The sequence below is a fragment of the Prunus avium genome, chromosome 2 (assembly GCF_965620075.1).
Source record: "Prunus avium chromosome 2, drPruAviu1.hap1.1, whole genome shotgun sequence".
Lineage (NCBI taxonomy): Eukaryota > Viridiplantae > Streptophyta > Magnoliopsida > Rosales > Rosaceae > Prunus > Prunus avium.
This window is the reverse complement of record NC_142285.1, coordinates 23,876,709-23,899,162: the sequence shown is the minus strand read 5'-3', so window position 1 is coordinate 23,899,162 and position 22,454 is coordinate 23,876,709. Positions and strand designations below refer to the sequence as shown.

General features: G+C 39.4%; 1 protein-coding gene and 1 long non-coding RNA gene across 2 annotated transcripts in view; one reads left to right on the top strand and one right to left on the bottom strand.

Moving 5' to 3' along the window:
• Window positions 1-22,454, bottom strand: part of LOC148296675 (GDSL esterase/lipase At5g03610-like) — a 29,741-nt gene that overhangs the window by 709 nt on the left and 6,578 nt on the right. The window contains exon 6 of the mRNA XM_088247716.1: window positions 14,219-14,222. Within this exon, the coding sequence (XP_088103842.1) occupies window positions 14,219-14,222 (4 nt within the window). The remainder of the gene's footprint in view (window positions 1-14,218; window positions 14,223-22,454) is intronic.
• On the top strand, window positions 19-2,496 carry LOC148296676 (uncharacterized). Its single transcript, XR_015833370.1, has 2 exons — window positions 19-765; window positions 1,262-2,496. It is a non-coding gene; the product is annotated as an uncharacterized LOC148296676 (long non-coding RNA).

Below are 22,454 nucleotides of genomic sequence, written 5' to 3'. Positions count from 1 at the left end.
CTATAGTAAGTGTTCGGTTCATTTTTACACATGATTTTTCATGTTATTCACCCACTATTTTGAGTTAGTTCTTGACATTTTATAGCTTTTTACTTCCTTTTTGTGTTTTCTTAGATTTTACCTTGGTTGGAATGAAAATGAGCTAAAAGTGCATTATTGGTTATAAACTTTGTTTTTGTTCATTTTCGTAGGTCAACTTCTTGGCCTGGGATCAACATGCTCTGGTGCTCGGATGAGGTCATGATCTTCATGAGACTTGTTCCAATGGATGTTAACTACAACATATCCAAATTTGAGCTCCATTGGACAAGTATTGCCTATCCAACCAATTCAGCATGTCACCACAGCTCTGGAAATCCGATTTTGGCCAGCTTTCACCTTCTTTGTGTCATCTTAATTTCTTGTTATCATAACTCTTGGTAACAAGGAATTACCTTTGTAAAAGAGATATATTCTGAAGCATTTGGCATCTTTGTGAAGTCAAGGCTTCATCATGACAAAGGAGACAAAGGATGATGGGTGAAGATTTTGGAAATATAATACTAAAAGCAAAGCTGGAAAGGAGGAGAGAGGGAGGCAAAAGGGAAGTGCAATCTGATATTGGAGAGGTTTTTCAACGGGGGTATGGGATTCATTACATCATTCCACAATTGAGGAGCAGATTGGAGAGCTAAAAGCTAAGGAAGGAGAAGGAGGTGCAGCCGCAGGAAGAAGGGGGAAGACTTCCACCATTGAAGACTTCAAGCTTTCATCATTTCCAAATCTGTAAACTCTTACTAGTTATATTTCGAATTTGTGTTTGAAATGATTATGAGGAACTAAACTCCATAGCTAGGGCTTAGGTTGAAGCCCTAAACATGATTACCTTATTGTTTTGATGCTTAGGTGTATGAATTTCTAGATATTGTTGATGAATTCCAATTCACCAAATTAATCTATCCTTGATGTATGTTTTTCTTTGATTGATCACCTTTGAAAGCATGCTTCTTGAGATTGTTGGGATTATGTGTATCTTCATGTTATCCTAAGCAATAAATGGATGAAGTAAGAATCATCCATGTGAATTGGTTTCTTAAATACTGTTCGGTTCATTTTTATACATGATTTTTCATGTTATTCACCCACTATTTTGAGTTAGTTCTTGACATTTTATAGCTTTTTACTTCCTTTTTGTGTTTTCTTAGATTTTACCTTGGTTGGAATGAAAATGAGCTAAAAGTGCATTATTAGTTATAAATTCTGTTTTTGTTCATTTTCGTAGGTCAACTTCTTGGCCTGGGATCAACATGCTCTGGTGCTCGGATGAGGTCATGATCTTCATGAGATTTGTTCCAATGGATGTTAACTACAACATATCCAAATTTGAGCTCCATTGGACAAGTATTGCCTATCCAACCAATCCAGCATGTTACCACAGCTCTGGAAATCCGGATTTGGCCAGCTTTTACCTCCTTTGTGTCATCTTAATTTCTTGTTACCATAACTCTTGGTAACAAGGAATTACCTTTGTAAAAGAGATATTTTCTGAAGTATTTGGCATCTTTGTGAGTCAATGCTTCATAATGGCAAGGGGACAATGGGCAAAAGCTTTAGAGAAAGAATGAGTTTTATATTAAAAGTGTGAGTAGGAAAAGATGGGAAAAGGAGCAAAAGCAATTGGCAATCAGATATGGAGGGAGCCTTTGAACGTGGAAAGCAATTCAATTCTGAATTCTACACATTGAGAGCAGATTTTGGAGAGTTTTTGGAGCTTGGAGAAAGCCAAGGTGCAGCCAAGAAAAGTGGAGAAGAAGACTTCCACCATTGATGATCTTGAAGCTTTCATCATTTTCTCAAAATCTGTAAACTCTTTCTAATTTTATTTTGAATTTGTATTTGGAATAAGTATGAGCAACTAAACTCCATAGCTAGGGCTTAGGTTGAAGCCTTAAACATGATTACCTTATTGTTTTGATACTTGAGTGTATGAATTTCTAGATATTGTTGATGAATTCCAATTCACCAAATTAATCTATCCTTGATGTGTGTTTTTCCTTGGTTGGCCATCTTTGAAAGCATGCTTCTTGAGATTGTTGGGATTATGTGTATCTTCATGTTATCCTAAGCAATAAATGGATGAAGTAAGAATCATCCATGTGAATTGATTTCTTGAATACCTAATGTAAACACCATGCTATTAGGATTCTTGTGATGTTCATATTCTCTTTGAACTTAATGGGTTCTCCTTGTAATTGAATCAAAGTACGAACCATACCTAGGTTCGGTTATGGGGAGGGCACAAGTATTGTAGCACGAACCATGCACTTTACGTATATTAGAGAGAATCAATGCGTCTTGAGCCACGACCCATGGCCTTGATTGCGAACATTTTCATCAACACGTTTAGAGTTCATCACTTGAGTATTCATGAACTTGGGTAGAATTGTTTAGGGTGGATTCCGAAACCCTAGTGTTTGTTACTTTTTAATTCCACTCTTTGATATTTCATCTCTGCAATTCTCATTTAAATTCAAAGTCCATTTACTTTCTTGCAATAGAAATAGGTCACTTGAAACAAATCAAAACCCCCCCCCCCAATGTGTGTGTGAGTTGTGTGTTTGACACGTGGTGTGTCTTTGTTACTGAATTTTATTTGTTTCCGTAATTGTTTTGGACTTTTGGTCCGCGCTGTGTTCTTCCATTTTCTGTGCTGAATCCAACCGTATAAATAACGTGAATTTTGGACGTACGGTTGGAAAGTTATAGGCAAAACACTGGACAGAGGTCGAAACTGAAAAACAGAGAAAACGAATCTGCCCAAAAACGACCGGTCGCTTTTACCTGACGACCGGTCGCTTTTAACGTCAAAATTTGAGTTTCGACTCTGCCCAAAAACGACCGGTCGCTTCTGCCTCACGACCGGTCGCTGTAGCACTGTTCATAGGTGATAAAAGGGTGATAAAATGGTGATAAAAAGTGCTGTTTGTGTTTTTCTTTAGTTTTCTTGTGTTGTTGCATTTCTTTTACACTTCTTTACTCATTTCTAGTTTCCCTCTTTCATTTGTGCATTTGTGGTGTGTTAATTAAGTGTTCTTTACGTACTCAAATTAGAACTTATAGGAAGCCGACAAGTTCTTCGTGGGATCGACCCCGTACTTACATAATCTATACTTCGATAGATTCGTGCACTTGCGGGTATTTTTAATTGGTTGTTTGCACATTAAATTGTATCCTTTTAGGAATGCAACAATTTTTGGCGCCGTTGCCGGGGAACTGGCACGGCTGCTTATCTGTTTTGTTTGAGTATGTTTAGAGTACTTAGTTTTATTTTTGTTTATTGATTGTTGTTTCATTTTATCTTGATTTGTTTTTGTTTCTTTTTCTTACAGGAACATCCGAGGAGTCACCTCCACCATCTCCAATGGCAGCCGCAACTGAAATTGTGGAACTTACTATGTAAGAATACTCCAATAAATTTGTGATGGAGGAAGCAAATGTTTTTGGCTCATTTCATAATGAGTTGCCTATGAATGAATATTTCCGACAAACATACAATCCGGAGTGGAGAAATCATTCAAACTTCTGGTGGACCGACAATCCAAATTTTCAACAAGTGTCATATCAACCATATCAAGGCCAACATAATACTTGTCCACCTTATGGTCAACCCCAATATTATAATCCACCACCACTTAGTCAATCTTACCAACCACCTCAAGGACCAACTTTGGAAGAAATTGTTGCTTCAATGGTTAGAAACACAGAGAGTTTCATCATGCAGAGGAATGACACTCACATGCAGAGGAATGATACTCACATGCAGAAAATGGATAAGGCCATTGCCAATCTAGAAAATCAAGTGGGGCAAATTGTCACAGCTTTGAGTCAAAGGGAAGCTAGGATGATGCCTAGGCAAACAGTGATACCAAATGGGCGTGAGCATGTTCAAGCAGTTACCTTGAGAACTGGTAAGGTAATTGGTGAAATTGATGGTTCTAAAAATTTGATTCACAATGTTGATGAAATGCAGGTTGAGCAAGTGATTGGGCCTAAGGAAAAGGATGAAATCAACAAGGGGGAAGATAAACAAGCAGCATCTTCACCTGAGTGGATCCCAAAGCATGAACTTGCAAGAAGGGCAAGAAAGGAGAAGGTAAGTCGTGAACCTACTGATGAAGATATCTTACATGCTCCTTTTCCTCACAGGCTTATGAGTTCCAAAAAAATTCAACACGCCAAGGACATATTGGAAATCTCCGAAAAAGTGCAAATCAACATTCCTCTCTTGGATGCAAACAAGCTCAAGGAATACGAAACTGTTGCATTAACGGAAGAGGTTTCTGCTGTTTTGCAAAGGAAGCTTCCTCCCAATTTACAAGATCTAGGAAGTTTCACAATTCCTTGTATAATTGATGATAAATTGTTTGAGAAACCTTTAATTGATTTAGGTGCTTCAATTAATCTAATGTCTTATTCTATTTTTGAAGTACTAGAGGAAGACAAGCTGAGCATCCATGTTCCAAGTACCAATCATATGTTCAATGTCATTCCTTCTACTCAAATGAGAAGGCCACCCGATCCTAAATATGTGCCTCCTCCATCTAATCCACGTATTGAAAAGCGCTTAAAATTGCTTTTGAAATCTACTCATGCGCATAAAAAGAAAAGAATACGAAATGGGTTGATTAGATGGCAAAGAGATTTGAAGAAACTTCATGTTCGGCACAAGGAGGCGATTGAGCCAAAACCCCCTAAGTGACCATGGTATGTTGGAAGTCCGGCAAAAGACTTTAAACTTAGCGCTTCTTGGGAGGCAATCCAAGGTGAATAGAAGAAGTTTGTTGTCGTCCTAATCGCTTCAAAGTGGAGTTTCTCTAGACTCAAACTTTCTTTTATTTAATTTTATTTATTTTATTTTTGTGTTAGGGTTACAATTTTCCAACCAAGGTAATTTCGAATTTCTTGTTGTTTCTCTTTGTTTTTCTTACTCTTTCTTTCTTTTATTTGTTTGTGTTTCTATTTTGTTAGTAAGTTTGGGAAGTAGATTGCTTCATGATTGCACACTCTGAACTTTGGCTCAAATGCTTATTCCATTTCATAACATGTGATTACATTTATAAACTTGAAAATGCATACATAAAATTCCTAATCACACGTTCATTGTTGCATTCTGCGCCACCAGAGGCTTCTGCTAATTGCCTCTGTCTGTTCTTGCTTGTAGGATCTGCAGCAGCTCTACATAATCTTCATTCCTTTTTTGCAGCATCTCTACATGCTGGTTGGCACTGTAGAGCCGCTTCTACAGGTCCGCCACCAGAGCTTTCAGGGCCGCCACCTCCTCACTCAGTGCCCCGCACTCTCGTGTTCTCGCCAGTAGGCGCATGCCCAAATTTGTGGCCGAGACCGCGTTGAACACGGTTAGATTGTGGGACTCGTCCACTGCCATCTGGTCAGACCTCTGCGCCACATGCAGATGATCTGCAACTGTCAGTCTGCTGACAGACATGCCCTCCGGCATTACTGCCCTACGCGGCACCACCTCAGAGAAGTTCGAGGCTGAGCCATGGTGGTATGAGGAGTTTGGGAAGATAGGGTTTGGAGGAGCCCGTGTCTGGGCATTTGGTGGTGCAAGCGACAACTCAAGGTTAAGGTCATCAATAAGCATATCTGGGGATGCCATTGATTTTTCTGTCTTGACTATTTGATGGTTTTTCTTGAGTTTGCAGGATGAAATGCAGGGTACTCCTTCTTTCAACCGAGAAGTGGTTTAAATAGACATATGCTCATAAGGGAGCCGACACCACTTTGCATTTCCTGCGCAATTTGCGGTTGCGTCCAGTTAAAGGGGAAGCATTTCTACTTTCGCTTTGCTTTCTTTTCCTCCCTGTTTTCTGGTGCATTATGTTTTGATTTCTTTTCAGTTTGTCGTTTTTGTTTTATTTCAGTTGGGGAAGTGTGATTTGTGTCTTTTTCGTTTGTCGCATTCCTTTTATTCCGGTTTGGGAAGTGCGTTTTGTTTTTCTTCTTTGTCTTTCGCAACTTTCTTTTATTTTATTTCCGGAAACGAGAAATTTAAAAATTATAAATAAATAAAAAACAAATACACGGAAAGGGCAAAGACAACCAGGCACACCACTATTACATTAGAAATCATTCTTTCACAGTGCTCGGTGTCTCGACCATTGGACCTTTGAGTTTAGCCCTATGGCTATCATCTTCCGGGGCTTCACGCACAGCCTCTTGGGGCTCATCACTCGAGCTCCCAAAGATCGCACTCTTAGCTTGAGCGTACCTACTCTCGCGATCTGTTTTCTTGCGTTTACCCGGTTGGTCCAGGTCCTCCAGCTGCTTTCTCATGTCATGGGCGTAAACACTTACCATCTTTGAGAGATTTTTGTTCTCTTCCCGCAATGCCTCCAGCTGGTGTCGATTCACCTCCACTATCCTTGCCCTTTCCCTTTTTAAGCTTTTAATAATACTCTGGCATTCTTCCACCATACTTCGCTCCGCCGCCAACTGACCTCTCAGCACCTCTACCTCATGGGACTTCGCAAGTAGGCGATGACCCACACTTGCGACTGTTGCGGTGCTTTGCACGCTTAGTGCCAGAGCATCGCTCACGACCCGGTTGTCATCCCTTGATCCCAGCACCCGTATATCCTTGGGAGTTACTAGATTTCTAGCAACTCCAAGGGCAACATTGTTGTCCAGCAGTATCGAGTCATTCACTGTCACGAGCCCCCGTGCAGAGGCAAAGTAGGGCATCCACACTGGTGCCACTGCTTGGCCCCGAGTCTGAGTCGGTGGAGCTAGGTTGAGATCTAGCGAGAATGGGTAGGAAGAGGCCATTTGATTTCTTGCTTTGGTTTCTTTCTTTTCTCTTTTGTGTGCTTCTGAGTTTGTGTGTTTTTCCCCAACTCTTTCTCTTCTTCTTTTATAGAGTTCGTTTCTACGTAACCCTAGCCGCTGCGCTTCTGCGTTTTGCGCGGCCCTTACGGACTATCCCCTTAGGTCGCCTCACCTGTCCCCCAACCCCTTTAATTGCATTTCTGCCTTTCAGCGCTTTCAAGAAACAAAAGTCGTCACGCCTTCCTATGAAGGCAATAATTCTGGCTTAGGAATGTGCGAGGGACCTCTGCTTGTCGACACGTCCCTCGTTTGGTTGCCCGTGACTCACAGGAGCTGAGACATCAGGGCCCACTTTTTTCTTTTATTTTTTTTGAGTTCTCGCTCTTTGTGCTTCTGACTTGGTTTCTTTGTTTCATATACTTTCTTCGCTTTTGGGCTTTCGTTGGGGTTGGGCTTTCATTTTGGTTTGTGCGTTTCTTTGGGTTGGATTTCTGCGTGCGTAGGGCTATTGTTAGGGCTTACTGTTTGGTTTTGTTTGGTGTTATTTTGTTTTGTTTTGTTTTGCAACTGTGTTGTAATTGTTTTTCTTGTTTGTTCTTGTATTTACTTGATTTATTCCCTTTATTTCTTGTTATAACATTGTTGATACCTAAATTCTTTAACATTGAGGACAATGTTTATTTCTAAGTTTGGGAAGGGATAGCAAGTCTTTTTCGTTTCACTTAAATTCTTACTTTCTTTTATTTTGTTTTCTTTTCTGTTTTGAGTCTTTTTGTTTTCAAGTCACTTTCCGGACATATATGATGAGATTGTGATGAATGTTTACATGACTTGATTGAAAATTTTGTATAAAAAAAAAAATAAAAAAAAATAAAAATTTGTTATTCACTAAATGGCATCGTTCTAGCATGATATGTTTGAAACCCTCTACGCACTTGCCATTTGTTTCATAATTCTCTAGTTGAGGGACTTGCATGATCCAAAGAATTGTATCAAGCATGAATTAGACTTGTATAACCATATAATGTGAGCTTTGAGCCTTGTGCTTCAATTCATGAGTGTTATACACATATTCTTACTTTTCTTGTCATCTGAGTTGTTGTTTGATCTCATTATTCATTGATTTGGTTGAGCACTTAAAAGTCACTCATTCTTGTGCAATTTGATTACATGACATTTGAGAAATGATATTAAGGCCCTCTTTGGACCGTTTGTGCCTTTCAAGCTAACCTTATGCATGCTTAAGCATGATTTTCCATTGTAACCACTTTGAGCCTACATGTATGCCTTTTCTTTCAAGTAACCAATTATTACTTCTAGCCTTAGCCTGAAAAACAAGAATTTACCTTTCTAAGGAACTAATGAGCTTTAATTTAGATGTGTTTTTCATGCTAAGTTTGGGAAGGGTTATTACACCAAATTGAAAAAAAAAAAAAAAAAAAAGAGTACTTCACTAAAAGGGTGAAAGAAAAGAGAAAAGTTGTGGTTAAGTGGCAATGGTTTCAAATGCAATTCCATGTTTCTTGGTTGTTCGAATGGAAGGAAGGAGTGTGAATCATAATTAGTGGAGGTATAAGGCTTTGTGGTCTATTTGATCACAAAAAAAAAAATGAGTGAAAATCTCAAGCGTGATGTTTCAAAGTCTTTGAGTCAACGATTGTATGCTCTTACATTGTGAGTTCCTTGGACTTTGTTGTATCCATATCCTTCATTTCTTACTCACCTTACACCCTTAGCCCCATTACAACCTATAATAAAGACCTAAATTGATCCTAAATGTCATGTGGTTGATTTGCACACATTTTTCAACTTTTAAGTGTTTAGCATCCTTCTTGAGATCATATTCATGCATGTTTTTCATCTTGCTAATTTTGAGTTAAGTCCCTTATGGTTTAACTCTATTATCATATTTACTATTGACTGATGCATTGTACCCCTCTTCCGAGTGATTCATTTGTGAGATGACAACTTTTGTGAGATTTGAAGTTACATTTGTGCTTGGTATGATTTTTGAAGTTGTGTGAAAACTGAAATTGGAGAATGAGTTCTATTTGGCCATCACACTACTACACTTTGAACATGTTGTGTTCTGAACTTTGCTGCCTTGTGAATAATGTCTAAACTGAGTTTTTCTTGTGAAAACTTTTAAGTCATTTGCATAAGTCGCTCTCTCTTTGGAAAGTGTTCGGAAAGTTTTGTTTCGAATTTTGTTTTAGTTTCTGTTTTGCTCGAGGACTAGCAAAAGATAAGTTTGGGAAGTTTGTTCGGTTCATTTTTATACATGATTTTTCATGTTATTCACCCACTATTTTGAGTTAGTTCTTGACATTTTATAGCTTTTTACTTCCTTTTTGTGTTTTCTTAGATTTTACCTTGGTTGGAATGAAAATGAGCTAAAAGTGCATTATTAGTTATAAATTCTGTTTTTGTTCATTTTCGTAGGTCAACTTCTTGGCCTGGGATCAACATGCTCTGGTGCTCGGATGAGGTCATGATCTTCATGAGATTTGTTCCAATGGATGTTAACTATAACATATCCAAATTTGAGCTCCATTGGACAAGTATTGCCTATCCAACCAATCCAGCATGTTACCACAGCTCTGGAAATCCGGATTTGGCCAGCTTCTACCTCCTTTGTGTCATCTTAATTTCTTGTTACCATAACTCTTGGTAACAAGGAATTACCTTTGTAAAAGAGATATTTTCTGAAGTATTTGGCATCTTTGTGAGTCAATGCTTCATAATGGCAAGGGGACAATGGGCAAAAGCTTTAGAGAAAGAATGAGTTTTATATTAAAAGTGTGAGTAGGAAAAGATGGGAAAAGGAGCAAAAGCAATTGGCAATCAGATATGGAGGGAGCCTTTGAACGTGGAAAGCAATTCAATTCTGAATTCTACACATTGAGAGCAGATTTTGGAGAGTTTTTGGAGCTTGGAGAAAGCCAAGGTGCAGCCAAGAAAAGTGGAGAAGAAGACTTCCACCATTGATGATCTTGAAGCTTTCATCATTTTCTCAAAATCTGTAAACTCTTTCTAATTTTATTTTGAATTTGTATTTGGAATAAGTATGAGCAACTAAACTCCATAGCTAGGGCTTAGGTTGAAGCCCTAAACATGATTACCTTATTGTTTTGATACTTGAGTGTATGAATTTCTAGATATTGTTGATGAATTCCAATTCACCAAATTAATCTATCCTTGATGTGTGTTTTTCCTTGGTTGGCCATCTTTGAAAGCATGCTTCTTGAGATTGTTGGGATTATGTGTATCTTCATGTTATCCTAAGCAATAAATGGATGAAGTAAGAATCATCCATGTGAATTGGTTTCTTGAATACCTAATGTAAACACCATGCTATTAGGATTCTTGTGATGTTCATATTCTCTTTGAACTTAATGGGTTCTCCTTGTAATTGAATCAAAGTACGAACCATACCTAGGTTCGGTTATGGGGAGGGCACAAGTATTGTAGCACGAACCATGCACTTTACGTATATTAGAGAGAATCAATGCGTCTTGAGCCACGACCCATGGCCTTGATTGCGAACATTTTCATCAACACGTTTAGAGTTCATCACTTGAGTATTCATGAACTTGGGTAGAATTGTTTAGGGTGGATTCCGAAACCCTAGTGTTTGTTACTTTTTAATTCCACTCTTTGATATTTCATCTCTGCAATTCTCATTTAAATTCAAAGTCCATTTACTTTCTTGCAATAGAAATAGGTCACTTGAAACAAATCAAAACCCCCCCCCCCCCAATGTGTGTGTGAGTTGTGTGTTCGACACGTGGTGTGTCTTTGTTACTGAATTTTATTTGTTTCCGTAATTGTTTTGGACTTTTGGTCCGCGCTGTGTTCTTCCATTTTCTGTGCTGAATCCAACTGTATAAAGAACGTGAATTTTGGACGTACGGTTGGAAAGTTATAGGCAAAACACTGGACAGAGGTCGAAACTGAAAAACAGAGAAAACGAATCTGCCCAAAAACGACCGGTCGCTTTTACCTGACGACCGGTCGCTTTTAACGTCAAAATTTGAGTTTCGACTCTGCCCAAAAACGACCGGTCGCTTCTGCCTCACGACCGGTCGCTGTAGCACTGTTCATAGGTGATAAAAGGGTGATAAAAGGGTGATAAAAAGTGCTGTTTGTGTTTTTCTTTAGTTTTCTTGTGTTGTTGCATTTCTTTTACACTTCTTTACTCATTTCTAGTTTCCCTCTTTCATTTGTGCATTTGTGGTGTGCTAATTAAGTGTTCTTTACGTACTCAAATTAGAACTTATAGGAAGCCGACAAGTTCTTCGTGGGATCGACCCCGTACTTACATAATCTATACTTCGATAGATTCGTGCACTTGCGGGTATTTTTAATTGGTTGTTTGCACATTAAATTGTATCCTTTTAGGAATGCAACAAATACCTAATGTAAACACCATGCTATTAGGGTTCTTGTGATGTTCATATTCTCTTTGAACTTAATGGGTTTTTCTTGTAATTGAATCAAAGTACTAAGCACACCTAGATTCGATTATAGGGAAGGCACAAGTATTGTAGCACTCGTACTGCACTTTACGTACATTAGAGAGAATCAATGCATCTTGAGCCACTCGTACTGGTCTTGATTGCGAACATCTTCATCAACACGTTTAGAGCTCATCACTTGAGTATTCATGAACTTGGGTAGAATTGTTTAGGGTGGATTCCGAAACCCTAGTGTTTGTTACAATTTGTTTCCACTCTTTGATAATTCATCTCTGCCATTCTCATTTAAATTCGGAGTCCATTTACTTACATGCAATAGAAATAGATCACTTGAACCAAATCAAACCCCCCCCCCCCCCCCCCCAAAATGTGTGTGTGAGTTGCGTGTTCGACACGTTATGTGTCTTTGTTACTGAATTTTATTTGTTTCCGTAATTGTTTTGGACTTTTGGTTCGCAATGTGTTCTTGCATTTTCTGTGCTGAATCCAACCGTATAAAGAACGTGAATTTTGGACATACGGTTGGAAAGTTATAGGCAAAACATTGGACAGAGGTCGAAACTGAAAAACAGAGAAATCGACTCTGCCCAAAAACGACCGGTCGCTTTTACCTGACGACCGGTCGCTTTTCACGTCAAAATTTGAGTTTCGACTCTGCCCAAAAACGACCGGTCGCTTCTACCTAATGACCGGTCGCCAGACCAAAAACGACCAGTCGCTTTACAACCAACGACCGGTTGCTGTTGTTAATATTATGTTAACTCGCAATTGTACGGGGCAATTAGTAGTATAGCAAGACAAGTACGAGGTCGTACCCACGAAGACTGAGAAGTTAAAACTAGTTATGTACTTAGATTACCAAATTCAAGAAAGTAGGAGGTTATGTCTAAAACAGAATTTAAAACAAGAGTGGTTGTGATTGTTGAACAAAAGAAGCAAAATGAAATTGCAAACAAAAACAAGTAAACAAATGTAACAAAGAGTGGTTTTAAGAGTTGGAAAACAGATTTTGAGACTAGGGCATTCGAATCACCATAACAATTCAATTCTGGGTTATAAAGATTCAAGTAACAAGTCTAATTCAGATTCAAAGATTGATTCTAGCTAAAGTATGATTAGGCCATGGTGTTTGGTCCTAACCTTGTGTTCCTAATTCCCTAATTTGATCATTTGTTGTCTAACCTAAAATTAAGCATTAGGAACCCATTAAGCATAGAAGAACATTTTAAACAACCAAGTATGTATCTAATCCCTGTTGTCGAATGTCCATACATACTCTTCCTATTCATAGTTCAATTCGAATTAAAGCATGGTGTATACTCTTAATTCAAACCAAGATAGTTAACAAACAAGTTCTAATGGTGATCAATCATTCAAACAAGCATGTTAACTTATAAGCATAATGATAAATCTGAATTCAATATGGCTAATGCATACAACACTTGCATTATAAAAGATGAATTGGTTGATGCACTTCACTAATGCATACAACACTTGCATTATAAAATCTGAATTGGTTGATGCACTTCACCAATAAATCCCACCAGCAGCCCTAGCTCATCTTCATGTCACCATGACCAAGCTTCCAACCAGCTACAATAGCTCATGCCTAGCTCACCATGACCAAGCTTCCAACCAGCTCATCCTGAGGTCAGCATGACCAGCAACTTCAAGGGCTTACAACTTGGGCTAGGCTGAATCAAATGAAGACTTTAAGATGTCCATTGTAAATTTCAGAATGTGTATGATCCAACCACACAAGTATTGGCCCAATCCAAGCTCGGAGGAGGAAGTTAAGGCCGAAACAAATTGCTAACTCAGTTTGCTCGCTGACAAAAATCCATCCTGAGCATGGATCTGTGTTTGCTAGGTGACGGACTCCAGATTTATGCAATGGGGCTGAATTTTGGATATGTTATAGTACACACCCATTGGAACAACTTTCATTAAGAATGTTGCCTCATCCGAGCTATGTAGGTTGCTGAAACAAAGCTTGCAATATGACCTACGGAACTGGACTGGCAGGGGGCTGTAGCCAAAATGAGTTTGTCTTTAAGCTCTTCTTCTCTTCATCCAAATTAGGCCTTAACATGCATGAATTGCATGAATTATGCTCTCTTGCTCTTTTGGCCTACAAAACACACAAAGGGAGGCAAATAACTCAAAATTATAAGAAACTAAGCAAAAGAAGTAAGTAAATTGGGCATGTATATGTATGAAATTATGAGCTTAATAGTCGCTGGTACTATTCACAGCACATTTTCTTCTTTTTGTTTTGTTTGTTTCTTTTACGTTTCTTTTACTTTTCTTTTAGTTTCAAATTTGCATTTGTGCATTGTGGTGTGTTAGTTAAGTGTTCTCTTTGTACTCGAATTAGAACTTATAGGCAACCGACAAGTTCTTCGTGGGATCGACCCCGTACTTGTATAATCTATACTTCAATAGACTCGTGCACTTGCGGGTATTTTTAATTGGTTGTTTGCACATTAATTTGTGTCCTCTTAGGAATGCAACAATTTTTGGCGCCGTTGCCGGGGAACTGGCACGGCTGCTTATCTGTTTTGTTTGAGTATGTTTAGAGTACTTAGTTTTATTTTTGTTTATTGATTGTTGTTTCATTTTATCTTGATTTGTTTTTGTTTCTTTTTCTTATAGGAACATCCGACGAGTCATCTCCACCATCACCAATGGCAGCCGCAACTGAAATTGTGGAACTTACTATGCAAGAATACTCCAATAAATTTGTGATGGAGGAAGCAAATGCATTTGGCTCATTTCAGAATGAGTTGACTATGAATGAATATTTCCCACAAACATACAATCCGGAGTGGAGAAATCATTCAAACTTTTGGTGGACCGACAATCCAAATGTTCAACAAGGGCCAACTCAACCACCTCAAGGGCCAACTCACCCACCTCAAGGTCAAATGCAATACTACAATACACCACAACCACCACCTCAACCACAATCTACAGGAAAATCTTTGGAAGAACTTGTTGCTTCCATGGCTAGAAACACAGATAGTTTCATCACTGAGACAAAAAGCTACATGCAAAGGAATGACACCCACATGCAGAAAACGGATAAGGCCATTGCCAATCTAGAAACTCAAGTGGGACAAATTGCTACAGCTTTGAGTCAAAGGGAACCTGGTATGATGCCTAGCCAACCAGTGATTAATCCAACTGGGCGGGAGCATGTTCAAGCAGTTACCTTGAGAACTGGTAAGGTAATTGGTGAAATTGATGGTTCTAAAGATTTGATTCAAAATGTTGATGACATGCAGGTTGAACAAGTGGCTGAGCCTAAAGAAAAGGATGAAACCAACAAAGAGAAAGATAAGCAACCAGCTTCTTCATCCGAGTGGATCCCAAAGCATGAACTTGCAAGAAGGGCAAGAAAGGAGAAGGTAAGTTGTGAACCTACTGACGAAGAAATCTTACGTGCTCCTTTTCCTCACAAGCTTATGAGTTCCAAAAAAATTCAACAAGCCAAGGAAATATTGGAAACCTTCAGAAAAGTGCAAGTCAATATTCCTCTCCTGGATGCAATCAAGCAAATTCCGAGTTATGCAAAGTTCTTGAAGGACCTTTGCACCAACAAGAGGAGATTCCAAGATCATGAAACGGTTGCACTAACGGAAGAAGCTTCTGCTGTTTTGCAAAGGAAGCTCCCTCCCAAATTAAAAGATCCAGGAAGTTTTACAATTCCTTGCATTATTGGAGATAAATTGTTTGACAAAGCTTTACTTGATTTAGGTGCTTCAATTAATCTGATGCCTTATTCTGTTTTTGAAGCCCTTAACTTAGGTGATCTTAAACCAACTTCTGTCAGCATTCAATTGGCGGACCGATCAGTGAGATATCCAAGAGGAATTTTGGAAGATGTACTTGTGAAAGTAAATGATCTCATTTTACCAGCTGACTTTTTGGTGCTAGAAATGGAAGAAGCCCCTATTCCGGGTGCGGATCTTCCATTAATTCTTGGCCGCCCTTTCATGGCCACTGCAGATACTGTGATCAATGTTCGACAAGGAACATTGACAATGACAGTTCAAGGGGAAACAATAAAGTTCAAAGTATATGATGCCTTCAAACTCCCCAATGATGAACATGAATGTTTTCGTATTGATACATTGTGTCATATTGTGCAAAATACATTTAATAGTACTCATGGGACAGATTCATTAGAAAAGGTGTTGACACAAAATCCTCAAGTTGCTGAAATTGTTGACGATGAGTTACTTGAGGCTGTGAAATTCCTTGATGCATGTCCAGCCATACCACGTAAGTACACTCCAAATTTTATACCTTTACCAGTCAATACTGAAAAGCTTGTTCCTTCTCTTGACAGGGCACCCGAGTTAGAGCTCAAACCATTGCCATCCCACTTGAAGTATGTTTATTTAGGTAAAACAGAGACATTGCCCGTGATTATTGCTAGCAATCTCAATGTGGAAAATGAACAGAAGTTGATGCAAGTGTTAAGAGAACACAAGGGAGCAATTGGTTGGAGTATTGCGGACATCAAGGGCATAAGCCCAACAAGATGCATGCATAGAATTTTATTGGAAATTGATTCCAAACCCACAAAAGATGCTCAACGCAGGTTAAACCCAATCATGACAGAGGTAGTCCGAAAAGAAATTCTGAAGCTATTGGATGTGGGTATAATTTATCCTATTTCCGATAGCAAGTGGGTAAGCCCGGTCCAAGTGGTTCCTAAAAAGTCAGGAATAACTGTTGTAAGAAATGAGGGAAATGAACTTATTCCTTCTCGTGTCAAAACGGGATGGCGTGTTTGTATTGATTATAGAAAATTAAATACCGCCACCCGAAAAGATCATTTTCCATTACCATTTATTGACCAAATGCTTGAACGTCTTGCAGGTCACAGTTACTACTACTTCTTGGATGGCTATTCAGGATACAACCAAATTGCCATCGCTCCTGAAGACCAACACAAGACGACATTCACATGTCCTTATGGTACCTTCGCCTACCGGCGTATGCCATTTGGATTGTGTAATGCCCCGGCCACCTTCCAACGATGCATGATGAGTATTTTCTCCGATATGGTAGAAAAATTTATTGAAGTATTCATGGATGATTTTAGTGTGTTTGGTCATTCATTTGAATCATGCCTTAACAACTTGTCTTTAGTTTTGCAAAGATGCCGGGAATGCAACTTAATTCTCAATTGGGAAAAGTGTCATTTCATGGTACAACAGGGAATTGTTTTAGGTCATGTGATTTCCAGTCAAGGCATTGAGGTTGACAGAGCCAAAGTTGATGTGATAAGCGGTTTGCCACCTCCCACATCAGTGAAAGAGATCCGATCCTTCTTAGGACATGCCGGGTTCTATAGAAGATTCATAAAAGATTTTTCTAAGATCTCTCGACCATTGTGTAGCTTGCTTGCCAAAGATGCAAATTTTGATTTTAATGATGAATGTTTGGCAGCTTTTCAAAAGCTCAAAACTCTTCTCACAACTGCACCTATCATTATGCCTCCAAATTGGAATTTACCTTTTGAATTAATGTGTGATGCATCTGATTTTGCAGTTGGAGCTGTATTGGGACAAAGAGTTGAGAAGAGATTGCATGCCATATATTATGCAAGCCGAACCCTTAATGATGCTCAGTTGAACTATTCAACTACTGAGAAAGAGCTCTTAGCTGTAATTTTTGCTTTAGAGAAATTTCGTTCGTACTTGATAGGCTCTAAAGTAATTGTTTTTACTGATCATGCAGCTTTGAAATATCTCTTGGCAAAGAAGGAAGCAAAACCAAGATTGATACGATGGGTTTTGTTGCTCCAAGAGTTTGATATAAAAATCAGAGATAAGAAGGGATCGGAAAATGTGGTAGCTGACCACCTTAGCCGATTGATCACTAACTCCAATACCGAAGAAGACACTCTTCCTCTTCGTGAATCCTTTCCTGATGAGCAACTTTTTGCATTACAAGTTTCTGACCCATGGTATGCTGACATTATCAATTTTCTTGCTACAGGAAATATACCAAGGGACTTGTCAAGAGGTCAAAAGGACAAATTGCTGAAAACCACCAAGTCCTATGTGTGGGATGACCCATATTTGTGGAAGTATTGTTCGGACTCCGTGATTAGGCGATGTGTTCCCGAGACCAAATCTCAGTCCATACTCACATTCTGTCACTCGAACGCATGTGGTGGCCACTTTGGAGCCAAGAAGACAGCATTAAAAGTTTTGCAAAGTGGATTCTATTGGCCAAGCTTGTTCAAAGATGCCTCACAATTCTGTCTATCTTGTGATAGGTGTCAACGGATGGGTAACATTTCATCTCGAAATCAAATGCCTTTAAATCCAATTCTAATTGTTGAAATATTTGATGTTTGGGGAATAGATTTCATGGGTCCATTTCCTTCATCTTTTGGAAATCTATTTATTCTACTTCGGTTGATTATGTTTCAAAATGGGTGGAAGCAATTCCAACCAAGACTAATGATGCGAAAGTTGTTCTTAGCTTTCTTCGAGCCAATATCTTTTGTAGGTTTGGAACACCGAGGGCCATCATTAGTGATGGGGGATCCCATTTTTGCAACCGATCATTTGAGACCCTACTCAAGAAGTATGGCATAACTCACAAGGTGTCCACCCCCTATCACCCTCAAACTAGTGGACAAGTGGAAATTTCTAACAGAGAGGTGAAGCATATATTAGAGAAGACTGTTCGTCCTACTCGAAAGGATTGGTCTTTGCGCCTTAACGATGCTCTCTGGGCCTACCGAACTGCTTACAAAACTCCAATCGGTATGTCTCCATTTCGCTTAATCTTTGGTAAACCTTGTCATTTACCTGTCGAGCTTGAACACAGGGCCCTTTGGGCAATTAAGAAGTACAACTTCGACATGAAGGAAGCAGGAAATATCAGAAGGTTACAACTGAGCGAACTGGACGAGCTTCGCAATGATGCTTATGAGAACGCAAAAATTTACAAGGAAAAAACAAAGGCGTTTCATGATAGGCATATCATTAGGAAGTCGTTTGAAATAGGGCAAAGAGTATTACTCTTTACCTCTAAGTTCAAGCTTTTTCCAGGTAAGCTTCGATCCCGTTGGACGGGCCCGTATATTATTACTAATGTCTACCCCTATCGTGCAGTTGATATCCGACATATTAGCACGGGAAATGAATCGAAGGTTAATGGGCATAGGTTGAAAATCTACCACGAAAATGTTTTGCATCAAGAAGATGAAGTGCTCCACTTCATTGATGTACCTGCTGGGATGCAACACTGAGTTGGGAAGGTAAGTCCCTAAAAAAAAAAAAAAAAAAAAAAAAAAAAGGAAAACGACCGGTCGTACATGTCTTGCGACCGGTCGCGATTCGCACAAAATAAAATTTTTATTCTGTATAAAAATTACCGGTCGCTTTTGCCTTGCGACCGGTCGCTCGTTTGGTGTTTTAGAAAAATTGAACCTATTTCAAAACGACCGGTCGCTTTTGATTTGCGACCGGTCGCTCGTCGTTTTTTTCTCTTCTTTTGAATCTGTTTCAGAACGACCGGTCGCTTTGCACTTGCGACCGGTCGCTCGTTGCGATTTTTATTTTTGTTTTTCTTCTTTTCCCTCTTGTCTCTTCTCATTTTTTTTTTCCCTCAAGTATTTCATCAATTCTTGAGAGATTTGCAGTTAGGGTTCCAAGCCAACCAAGGTAAAGTTTCATTTTTTTTTCTTGTTCTTTCTCTTTGATTTTCTGACTCTAATTGTTTTTCTTACTACTTTTTCTTGTTTCTAACTTGTTTTTCTTTTGAATTGTGGCATATTTGTGCATAATTGTGGTTAATATTCTGGCATTGTGGTTAATTTTTTTTGGGTATAATTGTGGCATATTATAAGTTTGGGAAGTGTTTTCAATTCATTAATGCACAATCAGAATTGGGCGTGAATGCTTCTTCTATTTCATAACATGTGATTACATACATACTAGTGAAAATGCGTACAGTAAATTCCTAATCACATGTTCATTGTTGCATTCTGCGCCACCAGAGGCTTCTGCTAATTGCCTCTGTCTGTTCTTGCTTGTAGAATCTGCAGCAGCTCTACATGATCTTCGTTCCTTTTCTGCAGCATCTCTACATGCTGGTTGGCGCTGTAGAGCCGCTTCTGCAGGTCCGCCACCAGAGCTTTCAGGGCCGCCACCTCCTCACTCAGTGCCCCGCACTCCCGTGTTCTCGCCAATAGGCGCATGCCCAAATTTGTGGCCGAGACCGCGTTGAGCACGGTTAGATTGTGGGACTCATCCACTGCCATCTGGTCAGACCTCTGCGCCACATGCAGATGATCTGCAACTGTAAGTCTGCTGACAGTCATGCCCTCCGGCAATACTGCCCTACGCGGCACCGCCTCAGAGAAGTTTGAGGCTGAGCCATGGTGGTAAGAGGAGTTTGGGAATATAGGGTTTGGAGGAGCCCGTTTCTGGGCATTTGGTGGTGCAAGCGACAACTCAAGGTTAAGGTCATCAATATGAATATCTGGGGATGCCATTGATTTTTCTGTCTGCACTTTTTGATTTGTGTCTTTTTCGTTTGTCGCATTCCTTTTATTCCGGTTTGGGGAAGTGCGTTTTCTTTTTCTTCTTTGTCTTTTGCAACTTTCTTTTATTTTATTTCCGGAAACGAGAAATTTAAAATTTAAAAAAAAAACAAACAAACAAAAACAAAAACAAACAAAAAACAAATACACGGAAAGGGCAAAGACAACCAGGCACACCACTAATACATTAGAAATTATTCTTTCACAGTGCTCGGTGTCTCGGCCATTGGACCTTTGAGTTTAGCCCTATGGCTATCCTCTTCCGGGGCTTCACGCACAGCCTCTTGGGGCTCATCACTCGAGCTCCCAAAGATCGCACTCTTAGCTTGAGCGTACCTACTCTCGCGATCTGTTTTCTTGCGTTTACCCGGTTGGTCCAGGTCCTCCAGCTGCTTTCTCATGTCATGGGCGTAAACACTTACCATCTTTGAGAGATTTTTGTTCTCTTCCCGCAACGCCTCCAGCTGGTGTCGATTCACCTCCACTATCCTTGCCCTTTCCCTTTTTAAACTTTTAATAATACTCTGGCACTCTTCCACCATACTTCACTTCGCCGCCAGCTGACCTCTTAGCACCTCCACCTCATGGGACTTCGCAATTAGGCGATGACCCACACTTGCGATTGTTGCCGCGCTTTGCACGCTTAGTGCCAGAGCATCGCTCACGACCCGGTTGTCATCCCTTGCTCCCAGCACCCGTATATCCTTGGGAGTCACTAGATTTCTAGCCACTCCAAGGGCAACATCGTTGTCCAGCAGTATCGAGTCATTCACTGTCACGGGCCCCCGTGCGGAGGCAAAGTAGGGCATCCACACTGGTGCCACTGCTTGGCCCCGAGTCTGAGTCGGTGGAGCTAGGTTGAGGTCCAGCGAGAATGGGTAGGAAGAAGCCATTTGAACTTTCTTTTCTTTTGTTCTTTCTTTTCTCTGTTGTGTGTTTCTGCGTTTGTGTGTTTTTCCCCAACTCTTTCTCTTCTTCTTTTATAGAGTTAGTTTTTACGTAACCCTAGCCACTGCGCTTCTGCGTTTTGCGCGGCCCTTACGGCCTATCCCCTTAGGTCACCTCACCTGGTCCCCAACCCCTTTAATTACAGTCCCGCCTTTCAGCGTTTTTGAGAAACGAAAGTCGTCACGCCTTCCTATGAAGCCAATAATTCTGGCTTTGGGACGTGAGAGGGACCTCTGCTTGTCGACACGTCTCTCATTTTGTATCCCGTGACTCACAGGTGTCGAGACTTCAGGGCCCACTTTTTCTATTTTACTGAGTCCTCGCTCTTTGTGCTTCTGACTTGGTTTCTTTGTTTTATTTACTTTCTTCGCTTTTGGGCTTTCATTTGGTTTGTGCGTTTCATTGGGTTGGATTTCTGCATGTGTAAGACTGTTGTTAGGGCTTACTGTTTTATTTGTTTCTGTTTGGTTTCGTTTTTGTTTTTGTTTTTGCAACCGTGTTGTAGTTGTTTTTCGTGTTTGTTCTTGTATTTACTTGCTTTATTCCCTTTAATTCTTGTTATAACGTTGTTGATGCCTGAATTCTTTAACATTGAGGACAATGTTTGTTCAAAGTTTGGGAAGGGATAGCAAGTCTTTTTCGTTTCACTTAAATTCTTACTTTCTTTTATTTTGTTTTCTTTTCTGTTTTGAGTCTTTTTGTTCTTAAGTCACTTTCCGGACATATATGATGAGATTGTGATGAATGTTTAAATGACTTGATTGAAAATGCTGTAAAAATAAAAAAAAAATTAAGAAAAAAAAAAATTTATTCACTAAATGGCATCGTTCTAGCATGATATGTTTGAAACCTTCTACGCACTTACCATTTGTTTCATAATTCTCTAGTTGAGGGACTTGCATGATCCAAAGAATTGTATCAAGCATGAATTAGACTTGTATAACCATATAATGTGAGCTTTGAGCCTTTTGCTTCAATTCATGAGTGTTATACACATATTCTTACTTTTCTTGTCATCTGAGTTGTTGTTTGATCTCATTATTCATTGATTTGGTTGAGCACTTAAAAGTCACTCATTCTTGTGCAATTTGATTACATGACATTTGAGAAATGATATTAAGGCCCTCTTTGGACCGTTTGTGCCTTTCAAGCTAACCCTATGCATGCTTAAGCATGATTTTCCATTGTTAACCACCTTGAGCCTATATGTATGCCTTTTCTTTCAAGTAACCAATTATTACTTCTAGCCTTAGCCTGAAAAACAAGAATTCACCTTTCTAAGGAACTCGTGAGCTTTAATTTAGATGTGTTTTTCATGCTAAGTTTGGGAAGGGTTATTACATTCTATCCAAAAAAAAAAAAAAAAAGTACTTCACTCAAAGGGTGAAAGAAAAGAGAAAAGTTGTGGTTAAGTGGCAATGGTTTCAAATTCAATTCCATGTTTCTTGGTTGTTCGAATGGAAGGAAGGAGTGTGAATCGTAATTAGTGGAGGTATAAGGCTTTGTGGTCTATTTGATCACCAAAAAATGAGTGAAAATCTCAAGCGTGATGTTTCAAAGTCTTTTAGTCAACGATTATATGCTCTTACATTGTGAGTTCCTTGGACTTTGTTGTATCCATA